The 18271-nt window shown below is 40.0% G+C and overlaps 1 protein-coding gene across 2 annotated transcripts in view; it reads right to left on the minus strand.

Annotated features, from left to right (window-relative positions):
• Nucleotides 1-486: 486 nt before the first annotated feature.
• ZFPM2 (zinc finger protein, FOG family member 2) overlaps nt 487-18271 on the minus strand; it is a 502740-nt gene continuing 484955 nt past the window's right edge. For both annotated transcript variants that reach the window (XM_043880290.1, XM_043880291.1), the window contains exons 6-8: nt 10906-11112; nt 7045-7269; nt 487-4000 (exon numbers count right to left, since the gene is read on the minus strand). In XM_043880290.1, the coding sequence (XP_043736225.1) occupies nt 1509-4000; nt 7045-7269; nt 10906-11112 (2924 nt within the window). In that variant the 3' untranslated portion in view covers nt 487-1508. The remainder of the gene's footprint in view (nt 4001-7044; nt 7270-10905; nt 11113-18271) is intronic.

Raw genomic sequence — 18271 nt, forward strand, 5'->3', positions numbered from 1 at the left:
AAATTGCCAGCATGAAACCCGTGCATCTTTACTCATCAGAGTCACTTTACCATACCACTTTGCTGCTGCTCAAAATACAAACCTCTCTATCTGGCAAACTCCATCTAAACGTTGGGTGCATGTGACCAACTTTGGTGCCAATTCTTTTGGTAGATTTTATTAAGCCTTTCAGACATTTATGAAATCAGTCTTTTTCTGTGCTACAGTTGGTAGGGGGTTGGGAATGGAGGTGTAGAGAACACAAAGACAGTGCTTCTTTTATATATTTATAATGAAGAACTTTTCTAGTTCCAGAGCCTGGAGTCTCCAGTTCGTTTTAATATAATAAGTTATATTAACTAGATGCATAAAAAGGACAACGTCTCCCTTTACCGGTTTGTCATCATGTCACTACATTTATCCAGTACTGTTTTGAACCTACTCATGTTACAAAGAACAGGTATATAGGGTTTCCCTTGTATTTTAAAGAAAAAAAGTATGCCAGACTTCTCCAACAATCTGGAATTTTATTCCATTCATATACATGCATAGTAACAACATTTGTTGAGAAATTATTTCTATCAGAAGTAGAACATTATCTTTGTGATCACCAGGTGCAGTATTGCTACTCTTATATTTAAATAGATCTTATATATGAATTAAATTCATACTTGCAGCATTGAGTTTAGGGTTTCGATTTAGACTGTGCCTTTCAAAAGATAAAACCGATTAATACTACTTCATTACTTACAATACTGCTTCCAGTAATTTTGTTCATTCTTACAAAGTATTGCATTTAACAGCAAAGGTTTAAAAATTGAGACAGAGCTGCATCAGCGAAAGAAAATACAAGTACTATACAAGAAAAAAATCGCCATCTTCATTTAACATACATGTTTAAGATTAAGAAAATGGACAGAAACGTACGGCTACATACAAATGCAAAGCCTAGTGACTAAGAGACTGTATCTGCTAAAATATAAAGTGCAAACGGAGCCTGATTATCCAAGAATTGAAATCTTAAGGCGAACTTATAGCACGTGTATTTAGAACATCTTTGCAAGTTATATTTTAGCATATACATATATCTGCAACAGCATATAAGAAGAAATCAAGATACACAAGTGCTTTGGAAGCTATTTCTAAAATGCTCTTCTGTATTGTTTGTGACTATTCAAAAGCTACTTACAGTGCAAACCATATGTGCTACACAATAACTATACAATAACATTACAAATGACTTTAATATAAAGTTTTTAAATAAAAAATAACATAACCACAGCTATGAATACTGCTGGTAAAATAAATTAATTTTTTTTTTTTTTTGGAAAATGGCACCAATAATACACTTTACTAATGGACTGTAATGAAATTACACCTTAAGTCTTCAACTCAGCCATAATGAATTATCTCCTGATCGCCCGGACGTAATTCAAACAGCTTTTTTTTTTTTTTTTTTCCTGTACTGGGTAGAACAACATACTAAACACTGGTACCAAAGGTGACTGATGTCCATTGATTTAGTGATTTCATTTGACGTGTTCCGCGGCATGTGATGAGCAATAAAACTTTTTGTGAGTTATAAAGTTTGAGAGGTTGTTGAACTGGATGTCACAGAGCCGGCAGTATTTCCCACTCGTGGGCGCCTGGGTGGAGCCATTCACACTTTTTGCTATACTAGACAACTGGTCCTCCGCGGAGGGAATGCCTGGGGAGACGTTCTCGTTCGTGGCTAAGGGGTTCTCGGGGACCCAGGGCGGAGACTTGTGGCCGTCTTCACGCGGAGGGTTCTGGGCAATGTTCTCTTGCTGGGGGTTGGCGGCAGGGCGCTCTTCTTGCTTCAGTCCACCATTCACGATGACCATGCCTCGATTTTTGGGCAACAAGGGCAGGGAATCTTTCTTCGGCACAGCGCACCCGTTGGAGGAAGCCTGGCCTTTGGGAGATTCATTTTCCGCGTTTGTGCTTTGCTCCACATCCGCGTTGTGGATGACCAGAGAACCGGAAATGTAATCACTTGGCTTGATTCCATAGTACGGAGAAAGCTGGTCGGCTCCTTTGGCCTTCTTTATTGCTCCAGGGTACAGGCATTGGGGAAGAAACAAATGTTTGTTTTCTTCTTTTGTCGCGATGAGCTGAGCGGCTTCGCTGAAGACTTTCAGGCCCTGCAGCGTAGCTAAGTGGGATGAGAATAAGTTTCCATTGGGGGAAGGCTGCTTCAGGTTGCCATTTTTCTCGCATTTTATGATGCTTCTTTCATAGCTGACGTCGGGGCTGTTTCGTTCGCTTTCTGGATTGGGAAACACTTTGCTGTCGAGCGGAGCCAGGTCGTTCCGCTGATGGGCCGTGACCGGGCAGAAATTCTGCTTGTGGGCCAGGTAGTTTTCCACCTTGTTGAAACTGATCTTGCACACGGTGCACTCATGGTAGTCCAGCAGCCTTTTGGGAGACGCGGTCGTCCGCTCAGACTGGGATAAACACTTTTTGCTGAGATCGATGGGGACGTCCATCTCCAGGCAGGAGACGCTGGAATGGGCAGTGTCACATTTAGAAACCGGGCCACACTTGTTCATGGCCAGGGAGGTTTCCAAGTGCTTTGAGACAATTCCTGGAAAGAGATCGCATCTTGGGTGGTAGCACTCGCCCAGCCCTTCCGTGGCTTCTTGGGCGGAGGTACAAGGGTTGCTGAGGTTGGCTACGTCGAGAAAGCGCTGCTGGACGAGCTGGGGCCTCTGATCCTGCTCCGGCAGGCACATCTCGTACATCTTCCTGCGCTTGCGCGTGCGCATGGTTCTCTGCATGGCAGGCACTTTGTTGGAAGCCGACCTCTTCAGCGGAGGGTCGTGGCGCGTCGCACAATAATACTGTTTGTGGACCATGTAGGTTTCGTGCCGGCTGAAAGTAATGTTGCAAGCTTCACAGGTAGTCTTATTTGGGTCACTTTCCCCATCCACTAAGGGGACGCTGGGGTTTTTGACATCAACAGGTTTCCCATTAATTTTATCATCATTGCTATTGGGGGTGGAGAGCTTCTTAGCTTGCGTGGAAAAGTCCTTGTCGTGGCCCTTCCCGTTTGGCCCAATTAAATCTAAAACGGCAGAAGAATTGATGCAGGGTGTTTGAAGAAGTGGATTTTCGGGATCCGCGGAGTGAGTGGCTGGATTGAGAAGATTGATGGAGGGCTGACCCGTGTTGGGACTCACAGCCTCCTGCATCTTTTCTGAAACACCAGGGAACTCGGGGGACTTGGCCATCTGCTGCCATCGGCTGCTGCAGTAATGTTTTTTGTGCACTAGATAATTATCCAAGTTATTGAAGGTTATGTTGCACTCAAAACAGGTAGCCCCCTTGGGCATCAAGGGGCTGTAAATGACAGGAGGGTAGCTACTACTTCCGTGCCTCAGGCGCCGGTGCACCAGTTCAGACATCTTGGCCAAGATCTCTGAAGCTTGAGGGACCATTGTGATATCTTGGGGAAAAGCAAACTGCGATAGAAAGGGTCCCACGGGGAAAGAAGGCCCAATATTAGGCTGAACTGGAGATGAGGCGAGTCTTGGACTAGAGGGCTCAGACTTTATTTTCGTGTAAGAAAAGCTTTGTTTATTGGTTGTAGGCTGAATTTCGGGTCTCTGGTTAGTGAGAAAGAGCTGAGTCTTTTTCTCACACTTGTCCAGCTCCGTGTCAGAGCTCGCATCTTTAGTCTGCATGGCCTTTTGGCTCTGGGGGAGTTCGCTTCTGGTCAGCAAGTCTGTGGCTGGCTGTAAGCTGTCTTCGGTTCCACTTGGAGAGTGTTCCATGTCACTTTCTCGGGGCAGTTTGCTGCCAGGGACATGGAGCTCCTGGTGCTGCAATAACTCCCTCTGAGTCTGGAAGCCAAAGTGGCAGTGATTGCATCGGAAGGCAGCTTGAGTGAGATGGGAGAACAGGTGTTGGTGAAAGTTGATCACAGAATCAGCAGTGTAGCTACAGACGGTGCATTTTAGACTAGCACCAGGGGGGAGGAATTCTTCCATTTTCACTCCTGGAGAAACATACAAAAGCAGACTGAGAACCACACATTTTGGTTTGCTGGTGATACGAACCGTTACTAATGACCTCATGTCTTCAACACAGCGGAAATGAACTGAAATCTTGCAGAATCTCATTTGTGATATTAACTTTTTTCCCATGATACCTTTCACCATATGTGATAATAATAAACTGGAGTTAATACTTTCCAAAGCACTTTCATGAGTAGTATCACATTGTAGTGGGATGGGCAGTGCTGTTTTAATTTTACAGGTCAGAAGACAAATTCAGGGAGGCTAAAGGAATTGATTATGGTAATAAATCTAAATAATTATCTAGTAAATTCAGTGATGAAGCCATGCCCAGACCTCAGATTTTATGATTTCTAATCCAATAGGCTTCTTACCAAACCACTGTGCTCCACAGTAGGAACAGGCAGGTATTTATTTGACAACCTGCATGCAAACTAAATAACTTAGTGCACTTACTGCGCTAGAATTAGGTCTTTATACAACAGAATCCAAATAGAAATCATTTTGTTAAGTAATTAATAACATCCTAATTTATCTTTGGTATAAATTTAGAATTTCATGGTTTTGCTTAATATGGGTTATCTTTATCCAGGGCTGATATTCAGCTGATATTTACCAGTCTGTTCAACTATATTAGTATACTAATATAGTCATTTCAGACTGACATTTGTACTGATTGATCATGGCCTGTTTCTGGTCAGTTATTAAATATTTTGAATATCACCACTGACTGGTAGGTAAGTCTCAATGCAATATTGTGATTTACAGGAAATGTATATTTGGTCCCTCAGATGAGGAAAATCTATTTTGCCTATGCATCTGGTCTTCACCCTTGGTTCCTGGCTCAAGGCTTCTAAAACTGTTGGAGTTTCTTGTGATAAATGTGTCTTTGTTATGTTAATGAGGTGACTTTTGTAAAGCCTTCAGGTAACCTAAGGATGGAGACTGGTTGTCAGAAGAACCTACCCTGTGAGTGAAGGGTCAGAACTTCCACTGCTTTCCACTTCTGGGAAGAAGGGCTGGAGATGAAGTTCAGTTGCCAGTGGCCAATAACTTAATCATCATGCCTACGTAATGAAGCCTCCTTGTCCATTCTCAAACCTAGCCCTATTCATCTCATCCATCTGGCTGTTCCTGAGTTATATCCTTTTAAAATAAACTGGTAATCTAGTGAGAATGTGTTATCTGAGTTCTGTGAATCACTCTAGCAAATCAGTCAAACCAAGGGGGTGCCATGGCAATCTCTGATTTACAGCTAGTTGGTCAGGAGCACAGGAGACTGGTCTGAATTGGGATGGGAGTGAAGGGGGTCACTCTTGTAGAACTGACCCCTTAATCTGTGGAATTTAATGCTATCTCGGTAGTATCAGAACTGAGTGGAGTTGAATTTCAGGACACCCAATTGGTGTCTAAAGAATTACTTGAGGGGGCGATGCGGGGAGGCAGGGGGAACCACTCCCCTATGAATTGGAATTGGGAGCTAGACACTTTTACTCACTAAGGTCAACCTGTGTCCCATTTGTTGTCATATAGTTAAGTCAGGCTTGCTTCCTGTTCTCTGCACTCTACACTAAAATGAGAAATACCTTCTATATTCAGAAAATGAAAATATGGCAGACAACACCCAGTCCTATAGTGATAAAAAAGGACTTCTTTTATTTTTCCCCTTTTCTCCTTAGCTAATCCAGGACTCATTTTTCTATTGAGCTGGAAAAATCTCTCTATCTCTTATTTTTGTTTTGTGCATGACTTTGCACTCACTGTGTGAGACAACCAACCTGTTTCTGTGTCCCCTGGTTTATCACCTACATAAAGACAGCTCATTTGCAGGGATAAGGTAGAGAATGGGTAAAAAGAAAATTGCCTATTTTTATGGGTACAAAGACAAAAGCTTGCACAGTACTACCGTATTGTAGGTTGGAGTTAGGTTTTTTTTTTTTTTTTTAACTGAGCACCTACTTTAGTTTTTAATTATTCAACCCAAGCAAAAACAGTGAAGGAAGTCACCCCAGGGTGTCTAACAAGTTTTGTATTCTATGTGCTGAAGAACTATGATTTCCAAAACTTGGTTTGCCCTATCCAAGAATGTTTGAAAAAATACCTAAAATTAATGTAATTATGTACATTTGGTTCACTTCAATTATTTTTAAAATATAAGAATTAGAATACTATGAGATGATACTGACAATAATTGGGCATACAATTCCAAAATAAATGGGAATAGTAAAAAAGAGGGGATATATGTATAGATACAGCTGAGTAGTCACACAACATTGTAAAGCATATATATTCCAATAAAAATTAATTAAAAAAATAGGAATAGTTGCCACCTTGCTCTTAAGGGAAGGCTTTAAAAAAAGAAAACTTGTTTTGCAGGCTGATTTTTCCTAAGAAGTTTTAAAACCTAGCACTAAAAGTGTTTTTCTGTCAAAAATTCAACTATGTTGTTATCATGCACACTTTAGAAGTCAAGAACCTTTTACAGATCCATATTTAAAAGTTACTTTCTCTCAAGTGGGATTTTAATTGGATCTTTCAAAATAAAAGCTTTATTTCCATTCAGCAAATACTTTTTATGTAAAATATGTAAAAATACAAATATTTTTATGTACCTACTATTGAGTCCCTGCTGTGTGGGAAACAGTGCATGGTAAGTTTGCGAAGATCACCTGACACATAAATGAATGAATATTGATGACAGTATACAAAGGGTATTGCGATTTCTAAAACTGATGCTATTTGATTTTAGTTGGAAAAAAAAAAAAAAACTATAGAGTGCTTTGGCCTGTAAACTGACCACTGTAAGCCATTAGAGAAGAATCCAGACCCACGTCCTTTGAACAGAATATACTGATTGTACGTGACAAAAGGTAATAAGTATCTGGTTCAGCAAGTTTAATTTGATTTTATAGGCAGAAAGAGACATATGAATGTATGTATGCACAATATGTGTGAGTGTACATGTGTATGTATGTAGAGAAAGAACAGGGTCTCCTAGAGCAGAAGAAACAAGAGAGGCACTTACCACTGTGTGAGGTCAGGTGCATTTCTAGAGCTCGGGCATTCGAAAAGCTCTTGGTGCACTGTGGGAAGGGACACAGGCTGGAAATCTGAGGAGCAGTGTCCTCATTTTCCTCTGACACTGGTGCAGCTTCTCTTTGCCTTCCACTGCAATAGTACATCAGATGGGCTTGCAGATTCCGCTCACTGCGATACCAGATGCCACAGGACTTGCAAGGGAATATATCCTCTGCAAGCAGAAATACAGGGACACGTTAGCGGCTGCCCACTTAGGGCCATTCATGGGTAAACTGCATTTGGTTCCGTTTTTTTGAGTCTGCTCTCTGGTTCTGAATTAGGCAATCAGACAGTGGCTAGTGAGGTGTTGGTGGTGGTCCACAGTACAGGACTGAGCTTATAAAGGAATGTTACATTCAATGCAATTTACCTTCCCACAGACTCTTTAGAAAGTGGTACTGTAGGAGACTCCCAACATAAAGCACAAGAGGTTGATCCTGAATTGTTTATATTGTATTTATGGTTTAGAAAAGTAGGCATTTAGAAAATAGCAGTAGTCACACATGCTATGAAATGTTTTATCTGCTTGATTAAAAGGTAAAGGATCTAATGGCTGCTGCACTGAAGTTAGCCTTGGTGTCAGCTCCTGACATCATTTATTCATTTAATTAATTAATTGCAGAGTGCGTCCTAAGTGCCTTATTTATGCTGAGTTGGCTGTAAAACAAAATGAGAGACAAAACAGCTGTTCTTAAGGAGCTTAGGTCGCTTGGGGCTGGTTAACAGGTGGTTAGGTCATTATATAAGAATGTGATGACTGCTCTGATGGAGGTATCTGAGGGGTGTTTTGGGGCATGGAAAAGAAATATGAGCCTGGGGAGAGAACTGGAGGGAGGATGAGGTGAGAGAAGAATTTAGAGGGAAGATGATGACATGCCTTAGCTGCATTGTGAAGGATGAAATTAATCTAGTCAGGTGGAGAAGGGGATTGTATTCTTGCAGTCAAGGGATCATCATGGGAGCCTACGAGGGACTGGGTAGAAGCTGAGAGGCTATTCTGTAATCTCAGGAAGAGATGAGGCTGCAGAAGTCAGGGACAGACTACCAAAGACCATGGAAGCTTTTATTTTTTGGGGGCCTCACTGCATGTCATGAAGGATCTTAGTTCCCTGACCAGGGGTTGAACCTGTACCCTCAGCAGGAGTCCTGACCACTGGACTTCCAAGGATGTCCCACTGTAGGATTTTTAAAGTTCAAGTTTCTATCTCAATGAGTATGGAAAGTTACTGAATCATTTTAAATAATAGAGTGATAGAAACCGCTATGATATAATGTTAACTGTGGAGCAGAATTGGAAGGTAGCAACTTTGGAAGGAAGACTTATGATTTATAATTGAAGTAATCTAAGTGAACTATGTTACAGTTTGAATTGTAGCTAATAGCCATATAATACTTGTTAGGTCATGCTATAATATGTATGATATGTATTTCTCATCAATTCATTCATGGAAAATTTCTGTGTGTGTGTGTTTTCACCCTCATTCATTAATAGGTAAAGAATGTGAGGTTGAGTAACTTGCTGTGATCATGTAAGTGGGTGAACTGAGGTTGGAAAAGCCTGGTGTAAACACTCTTCCATAATACCTCAATGGCCAGAGGGACAGAGAGAAGAAAAATTATATTGAGGAAGTAGAACTGACTGGAAGTGATGACCGCTAGAGTGGAGGGTAAGGTTTGTCCTTGGTGCCTAGGCTTCTTGTTAGCATTTCTGTGTTAAGCAGTGGTTCATTCATCTCTACAGGGAATATAAGACAGATGGGTGATGAATTCAGGCTAGTGCGTGTATAGCGACCAAATCTGACACTGTATTGTGCAAACTTGGCACTTTTGTAGTGAAAGGGGGCATGGATCAGAGGGGATGGCAGACAACCCTGTAAACTGGGACAAATCCAGGCACACTGGGGTACATGGTCACATTAGATGCATGTAAGTGGATATTTCTGTGAGAAAGAGAGATGAACATTGCAAAGATGGCAACAGAGGTCTGAAACTCGCCAGACACAGCTGGACTTGTGATTTATAAACTGTCAGTGTATAGTGGGTGGTGGAAGCCCATGATGGTGAAGGAGATGGCTCAAGAGATCCTGTTGAAGGAGATAAGGAGAAAATTAAGGACCAAATTCTAGTGAATGAGAAGTAAGGAACAGGTAGGTACAATACAGAATTTCCAAATACAATCTAACTACAAAATCACACCTGGCTACTGTTTATTATTTAACCCTTCCCACCCAAGTTAGTTACATTTACACTTCAGAGGGCCACAATATTTAATAAAGTGGCTGTTTATGCAGGATGACTTTAACTGATTAGCTAATTAAAGAATGAGAACAAAAGCCTGTAGAATCCATGTTGATTTATTTGAGATTAACCGTTATCTTGCTACAGAAAGCAAACAAAGTATAACCTCAAATATATATAATTAGAATGAACATTCATACACTGAAGCATCACAATAATATAAGGTACCCCTAGGATACTTGGTGGGCTTCCCCGGTGATGCAGCGGTAAAGAATCCGCTTGCACTGCCCAAGCCACAGGAGACACGGTTCGATCCCTGAGTCAGGGAGATCCCCTGGAGGAAGGCATGGCAACCCACTCCAGTATTCTTGCCTGGAGAATCCCCATGGACAGAGGAGCCTGGCGGGCTATAGTTCATAGGGTCGCAAAGGGTCAGACATGACTGAAGTGACTTAGCATGTATGTACAGGATACCTGGTAACAAAATCATTTAGTCTCAAATTCAAGTTACATCAAGTTCCTCACTATCCAAAGTAAAGGTCCAGCAAAGAAGATAACTACATTTACACTAAGGGAATCTAAAAATACACTTGGGTTGGGTGCACTGAATCCAGTGGTTGTATGCAGAATAATTCCAGATACACATGAGAAGTTCTTCATTCTGGAGGATGTAGTTACAGCAACAACATAATTCAGTAATTACTGAACATAATTTACTATACACACAAAAATATATATAGTATTGGGACATAGCTATAGTCTCTAGAATTTTCTGCATCATTCAAAGTCTCGGGCATTTTCAAGGACATTTTTGACTCAAGGCAATATTTCACTTGCCTACTGGCTTCAGATTCTTTTCTTCTATTAAGATGTAACTGGTATTCATGTTCTCTCTCAGAGACAGATAAAATCAGAGTGGACTCTAGAACTCAGATCTTGGGACTCCTGAAGCACTGATTTTATGTCATATCAGGTCACTGTATGTTCAAGAAATACAAACTAAGTTCACCAGTCCTTTTAACAAAATATAATCAGAAAGACAGATTTTCTAGGGCATATTTTAAAATTTTGCATATAAAGTACTCTAAGGAGTATTTTTCTTTCTCTTTTTAATTTTTTATATTAGATGGTGTCTTATTTAGCCTATATTTTCCCTTCATTAGTATATCTAATCAAATTTGATTTTGTTTTCTTTTTCTTATGTTTTAACTCTTAATACCAAAATTATTTTACCATAGGAGCATCAGTGAAAGATATTGGGCTTCTTATAGCTAAATAGCCTTGAACATTGCTTAGTTTAGAATATCAGATTTTTGTTTGTGACATTCAGGAATCCAACGTGAAATGAATGAATTTAAGTTCTTTTTATATTCCCATAAGAAGTGATCTCATGCACACACACACACGTACACAGAGAGTTAAAGTTGGAGAGAAGAGCAAATAAAATCACAGCAATGGAGGAAATAACTCTGTCTCTGGTTGCCTGTCAGTAGGCATTATTTTTTTCTCTCCCCTAAATACCCATCACCACTACAAAGCTATTGCCTGGGCTCCTGCACTCAACACTTACTATTGACAATAGCTGTGGGCAAAATAGAAGCCATGGCAGCTTGCTGAGGAAGCAGCTGAATTGAGTCCAGCAGGCGCGCCGGGTACATCCCTTCTGTAAGACTCATCTGACTGGCAGCTTGTAGCCTTGAGTCAAAATCCACCACAAAGGCAATTAGCTCTTCACCCTCAGAGATGGCCTTCGTAGTCGTGCACCAAAGCTGACCCCCTATTAAGAAAAAAAAGGAAGAGAAAGATAGAATTGACATAGAATACTCCAGCTTGCTGTACATTGGATTGATGTCAATAGCACCTCCTCATGTTTTTCACATCAGTTTCTACTGGGTGGAGTGTTGGATCAAGACAACAGCTGCCCTCCTCTTCCCTTTGTTCACTTAAAACAATAAAACAGCCAGTTATTTTACCAGCGACACGGGTTTATAATAACAAAGGACTGCAATTAGGGACAGGCAACTATAGCGAACCATATGAAAGTCTGGTAAAACAAAAGAGAGGAAACATTTTATAGAGAAGGGGAAGTTGGGAGAGCTATGATAAACCAAAAGTCCACTGGAAGTCCATTGGAAACTGGAAGTTTGAAATAGAGTGGCTTTTCATTGGCTGAGTTGTTACAGACTTTCATTGGCTGAGCTGTTGTCAGGTGATGAGAAATGCTTTCTTCCTCCAGCTGAGTGGCATTAAATAATGTCACTTCCTGATGGAGATACAAAGACCATCTCTTCCTGTTGGGTTCTGTATTGATGTCAAGTGGTACTTGCCAGCTCCCGCATCTGACTTCCCTACTCCATTTTAGTGAGGTTTCCTTTTATGAATTTTCATACCTCCTATGTGGAAAATTATATTTCTTGCATTAAATGTACTGTTCAGTGACCAACAGTAGGAGAAGACTAAGGACCAAGTATAGACATAATCTGTACAGAGTTTTGTCAAGAATTGACAACTTTTTGCCTTCTGTGCTTGACTTAATCATTAACCATGCTATTACATGGTATATACTGCCTAAGAACATAAACGGTAGGGATCCAACCTCAAAATGTATTCCAAGTGAGCCTTTGAAGTTATTCTTCCTGCACCTTACTCCTCTTTTTCTCTCTTTCCCAGATACTGACATATCAGATACAGATATTGGTATATATATAAATATGATTCCTAAAACTACAAAGAAAGTAAACAAAATTCCTAAAGTTTAGAAAGTTTAAAGGCAATTCCAGTTCATTTTGTTCTCTGCATAAGTCTGCTTCCATTTTTTTTTTTTTTTTTTGGAGGGGCGGATGCTGAGTGATCTTTACTTTTATAATATTTCTTATAATATAGCTTCTTTATCTCCCTTTACCCTGACTGAACTTCCTGAAAAGAAGATACACCAAAGATCCTTTTCACAAAGGCTTATTTAAATAAAGATTTGTTTAAATGAAAAGAACCCTTTCTTCAAACACTAAGATAGACTCTGGCTCGGCGCTTCAAATGATCACGTGTGGTGCATTAAAAAGAAAATTAACTATGCAAGTACATCTTCTAATGTATTGGAATGCGATAGCAAATGCTCATTTATTTAACATGTTTAGACAGGCAAAGCACTTATATTTTGTTATCTACACTCTCAGGCCTAGATACGTATCCTATACAGTTATGCCTGAAATAATATGGCATAGTTGATATGTTATAAAGCTTTTTTTCTCATTGTGTATATATTGCAAGGCTATATATTGTACTCATTAAGCAAGTAAAAATTGTATCCATTCTGATAAGTAATATTGCTCTGTTTATCTTTCAGAGTAACTGCCTTTTCAACTGCACTTCATTTTTTTCCACCCTCAAAGAGATCATAGTTTTTAAACAACTTGCGGTAAAAATCGGGTGGAAAAGATAACAACAGTATATGATACGGCGCAGTTGACTAGAAGATTCAGGACTTCGTTTTAGAGAGACCTGGGACAGTTAATTAAAGCAGCTGATTAAATGCTAAAGGCAAGCAAACAAGACACCATTTGTGACAGTATGTTTGTGAAAAAACAAACCTAAAATTACCGACCTCAAATTTATGTGAAAATTTCCAAGGAAAACACACATTTACTAAAGGACTAGAAAACAACCACTTTTTTTTTTTCTACTTTGGCTCTAACATATCTGAAAGAATACAAATTTGCCAAAGTTGAAAAACAGATTCACTTTGGTATTGATTGATTGATTTACAAATGTAGAAGCTAAATGGCATCATCGTGTAATTCGATGAGTACTGAAAAGTGCTAAGTTGGTGCTATTTCTGTTGGTGACACCTCTTTCCCCTGGGAGGCTCCTGCATTTGGCTGCTCTGCCTTCTCTGATGTGCATACAGATCCAAACTACTCACGGCTCTAGACAAAGTAATCATCTGCACCTTATCTTTCCTCTGGGAAACTGCTTATTGAGTCCATGTAATAGAGAGGTGGGGAGGGCAGAGGCAGGCACTGCAGTTCAGCCTCCTAGCCTGGTCTTTTGGAGTCATAGAATTTCAGCATTGAACAGCATAACTTATATTAATAGTAACAGTTTCCTGTTTTTGATAAATTTATATTGTTGGTAAATCTAGCTATGGCTATGTTTTACAAAGGAAAAGTTGTGAATTCAGGTACCCAGGAGAAATCAATAGTTTGGAGAAGGTAGCACTCAGCTTATCTTTATCACAGCAGTGAGCTCCATAGCAAGATGACTCCAAATACTTGTATTCAAATTTTGAACCCAAAAGATCCAGTCAATAAACTAAAATAAAATAAAATTCACAAAGTATTAAGTGCAAGAAGGAGGAGATATATGTATACTTATAGCTGATTCACATTGTTGGACAGCAGAAACCAACACAATATTGTAAAGCAATTATCTTCCAATTAAAAAAAATAAAGAAATGTGTAGGAAAATTTCTCCAAAAAATAAACAAAAAATCATTTTTCTACATTATTAGGCAGTCCGGCAGCAGTAATACATATCTGTTTTTGGACATATTCAGTAATGTTTCATTTTTTATTGTCTTTACCATTTTATATTTCATCAGAGCATGTCATTTTTTTTTTTTTTTTTTAATTTTTTTATTAGTTGGAGGCTAATTACTTCACAACATTTCAGTGGGTTTTGTCATACATTGATATGAATCAGCCATAGATTTACACTTATTCCCCATCCCGATCCCCCCTCCCACCTCCCTCTTCACCCGACTCCTCTGGGTCTTCCCAGTGCACCAGGCCCGAGCACTTGTCTCATGCATCCCACCTGGGCTGGTGATCTGTTTCACCATAGATAGTATACATGCTGTTCTTTTGAAACATCCCACCCTCACATTCTCCCACAGAGTTCAAAAGTCTGTTCTGTATTTCTGTGTCTCTTTTTCTGTTTTGCATATAGGGTTATCATTACCATCTTTCTAAATTCCATATATATGTGTTAGTATGCTGTAATGTTCTTTATCTTTCTGGCTTACTTCACTCTGTATAATGGAGAGCATGTCATTTTAAAAGGCTAAATTGGACTGAAAATGTACTTTGCGGGTTTGATGAGAAAGTCAGGTGTTTTAGGATTTTGTCTTTCAAATCAATCATTCAGTTCAGTATTCACTGAACTCCCCACTGTGTGCCAGGCCGGGTGCTATGGCTTCACACACAACTTACACACAAACTGAACGTACACATACAAACGAATTACAATACTACGTGCTGGTGTCATGCCCTAGTGCTAAAGAAAATGTGAGAGAGGTGAATAGCTGAGACTTCCTGGGGGAGTCAGGCAAGGCATCCAAGATGACTTTTGGTTTTTTCTTAATTAATTCAAGTAGAACAGAGGAAAACTAGCTGAAGTATGTGTGGGGGGACCTGGCAGGTACACTGTTACTGGCAGAGAAAGGTACATGGGTGTGAGAGCAGGATTATCGAAGAGCCTCAGCGGCTGGCAAACCCGGAACTTGGAGCCTGAGGGAGGACACAGGTGGATTATGGGAAGTGGCGTGCCAGAACCAACCTGTTCTGGATCACAGGGTGGGATGTTCGCCTGTCAGGAATTTTGTGTGCCGTCGATGTCACGCTGGTAACTAGCCACCGTGAGAGCTATAGTATTTGCTGTCAGAAGTGGAAACATTACAAATCAGGGCTTCTTCCCACAAAAAGTTTAGAAGCAGGTGAGACAGTTTTGATGTAACATAAAAGCAGTTGTGTGTGGCTTATGGCGGGAAGATGGTGTGCATTTGTTTTCAGTGAATGAATGAACAAATTTTTGACCTGAGCTTTGCCCCCTCAGAATATAGATCTAAGGGTCATGAGGAGAATAAACTGAAGGGGTAGGAAATGCTACCTCAAAGCCTATTAGGAGGCTGTTGTACTTAGTTCAGTTGTAAGAAGTGTAAATTGTGAGGTAGAAAAGGGCCAATTTCGAGAGACATGGCTGGGAGAGGACTGGGGTGATTTCATGAGATGGACAAGAAAAAGGAAGCTGTTGAAAATGACACAGACGTTTCTGGTTTGGGAAACCAGATGATGGTAATTCCATTAGCAACATAGTAGAGCTGGTATATTAACAAGTAGTATTATATAGACAATAACATGTAATTGGTATTAATTAGGTTTAGTTTCTTTGGGCCTGATAGACAAGGTAGTTTATGTATTTCTCATCTATTTTAATCCTATCGATTATTCTGAGGTGAATGATAGTATCCTCGTTTAAGAGTTGAAAAAATTGAAGCTTGGAGAGGTTAACTAACTTTCTCAAAGCTGTTTCTCTCTGCAGAATCATGATTTAGATTTCTGTCTGCCCACCTCCATAGCCCAAGTGTGTATGTATTGAATGCGTGTTGTATGTATGTGTGTATGTATATAGATGGAAATGAAATTCGGCTTTTTTTTTTTTTTTTTTTGAAATTCGGCTTTGAAATGGTAGAGCTTGAGGTACCTGAGTGGTTTTTTGGTGGATGTATCCAGGAGGTAACTGGACTTAGGGGAAGAATAAGGCTAGAGAAAAAAAAAATAATTTGGAAGTCATCAACATATTCTAAATAACTGTGGGTGTTCTTTGCATTGGTGTGGTAATACAGAAAGAGTCTAGCATGAGAAGAAAAAGAACAAAGTTTGAAACTTGGGGAATCTAAACATTTAAGATGTGGGTAGCGGAGATGCAATCATTTAAAGACACGGCAAACATATATTTGGAAAGATGAGGGGGAACCAAAAAAATGGTGTCACAAAAGTCAAGGATTGGTTCTTGGAAAGAGCTTGGACAAATTTTTTGGATGATGAGTTTAATGCATACAACTTGAGGAAGCCACTTATATGGAGAGATATCCCAAGTATTGTAATACAGTTTTATTGATTCAAATAAAACATTCTAAGTATGACTGCTAGTGAAGATATAATCCCATCTGGAGGAAGTATGAACACTTGAACCAGACTCCTGGGGTGCACATCTTGGCTCTGCCACTTGCTAACTCTGTGACTTTGAACTTATCACTTAAGCATTCTATCAGTTTCCTCAAAATTAAAAATGGAAATGATGGTAATAATACTGAACTCAAGGTATTATCATGAGGATTAAATGAGGTAGTACAGGTGGAAGCTTAAGAACAGCACCGGCCATCAGTTCAGTTCAGTTCAGTTCAGTTTGGTTGCTCAGTTGTGTCCAACTCTTTGTGACCCCATGGACTGCAGCATACCAGGCTTCCCTGTCCATCACCAACTCCCAGGGCTTACTCAAACTCGTGTCCATCGAGTAGGTTATGCCATCCAACCATCTCATCCTCTGTCATCTCCTTTTCCTCCCACCTTCAATCTTTCCCAGTATCAGGGTCTTTTCCAAAGATTCAGTTCTTCACATCAGGTGGCCAAAGTATTGGAGATTCAGTTTCAGCATCGGTCCTTCCGATGAATATTCAGGACTGATTTCCTTTAGGATGGACTCGTTGGATATCCTTGCAGTCCAAGGGACTCTCAAGAGTCTTCTCCAACACCACAGTTTGAAAGCATCTATTCTTCGGCCCTGTTTTCTTTGTAATCCAACTCTCACATCCGTACATGACTACTGGAAAAACCATAGCTCTGACTTTTGTTGGCAAAGTAATGTCTCTGCTTTTTAATATGCTGTCTAGATTGGTCATGGCTTTTCAGTAAGTGCTGTATAATTGTGAACCATTACTCTGTTTGGTTTGGTTTGGGGGGTCTGTTTTTCTCATTTCTCACTGCCCTGCTAAGTCCAAGAGAAGAAATCTCACAGGAAAGCAAACACACACCTATGAATTCAGTGAGTACATGTGTCTGTGCTTCATGGGGGAAGACAAGCTCATTTCAGAAAGAAAGATTAAGGCGGCATCATTTATGGATCATATACCGTATCTTGACCAGTTAGAAACTAACATAGTTTCTAGCAATCTACATGGGGCTGGGGAGACAGGAGAACAAGTTTCCTACCCTACTGTTTTTAGAGCTAGGGTAAATACAGCCAACTCTCATTTACAATTCAATGGAAGGCAGTAGTATTCATCTTGATTGGGAAACAATCTAAGTGCATGAAAATGATAAATCGTGTTGATATTTAGGTTTTTTGATGTCTTCACTGATTGCCCTCATGTTCAGTGGAAACAAATCACAGGGTATTACATTTGGTTTTAAAATAAGACCACCGCTTTCAAAACAAAAACAAGAACACACAAAGAAAACAAACCAAAACCCCCAAACAAACAAACAAAACCACCAGAAAACAAGCATTGGCAAGAATGTAGAGAAATTAGAACCCTTCTGCACTAGTGATGAGAGTGTAAAATGGTAGAACCTGGAAAAAAGTATGACACTTCCTCAAAAAGTTAAAAATAAAATTACCTATGATCCAGCATTTCTACTTCTGGGTATATACTCAAAAGAATTGAACACAGGGTCTCAAAGAGATATTTGCACACCCATGTTCAAGGCAGCATTTTAAAAATACCTAAAACAAGGAAGCAACCCACTGTCCACTGACAGAAGAATGGATAAGCAAAATGTAGTATATACATAAAATGGAATATTATTCAGACTTTAAAAAGCTGACAATGCTACAACATAGATGAACCTTGAGGACCTTGTTATAAGCAAAATAAGACAGTCCCAAAAGGACAAATACTGTATGATTCCAGTGATATGAGGTATCAGGGTATTCAAGGACAGAGACAGAAAGCAGGCTGGTGGTTGCCAGGGGCTAAGGCGGCAGGAGTGAGAAATTATTGTTTAATGGGTATAGAGTCCCTTGGACAGCAAGGAGATCAAACCAACATTTGCAGCTGAAGCTCCAATACTTTGGCCACCTGATGTGAAGAGCCGACTCACTGGAAAAGATCCTGATGCTGGGAAAGATTGAAGGCAAAAAGCGAAAGGGGCAGCAAGAGG

This window comes from Cervus elaphus, chromosome 21 (genome assembly GCF_910594005.1).
Source record: "Cervus elaphus chromosome 21, mCerEla1.1, whole genome shotgun sequence".
Taxonomy (NCBI): Eukaryota; Metazoa; Chordata; class Mammalia; order Artiodactyla; family Cervidae; genus Cervus; species Cervus elaphus.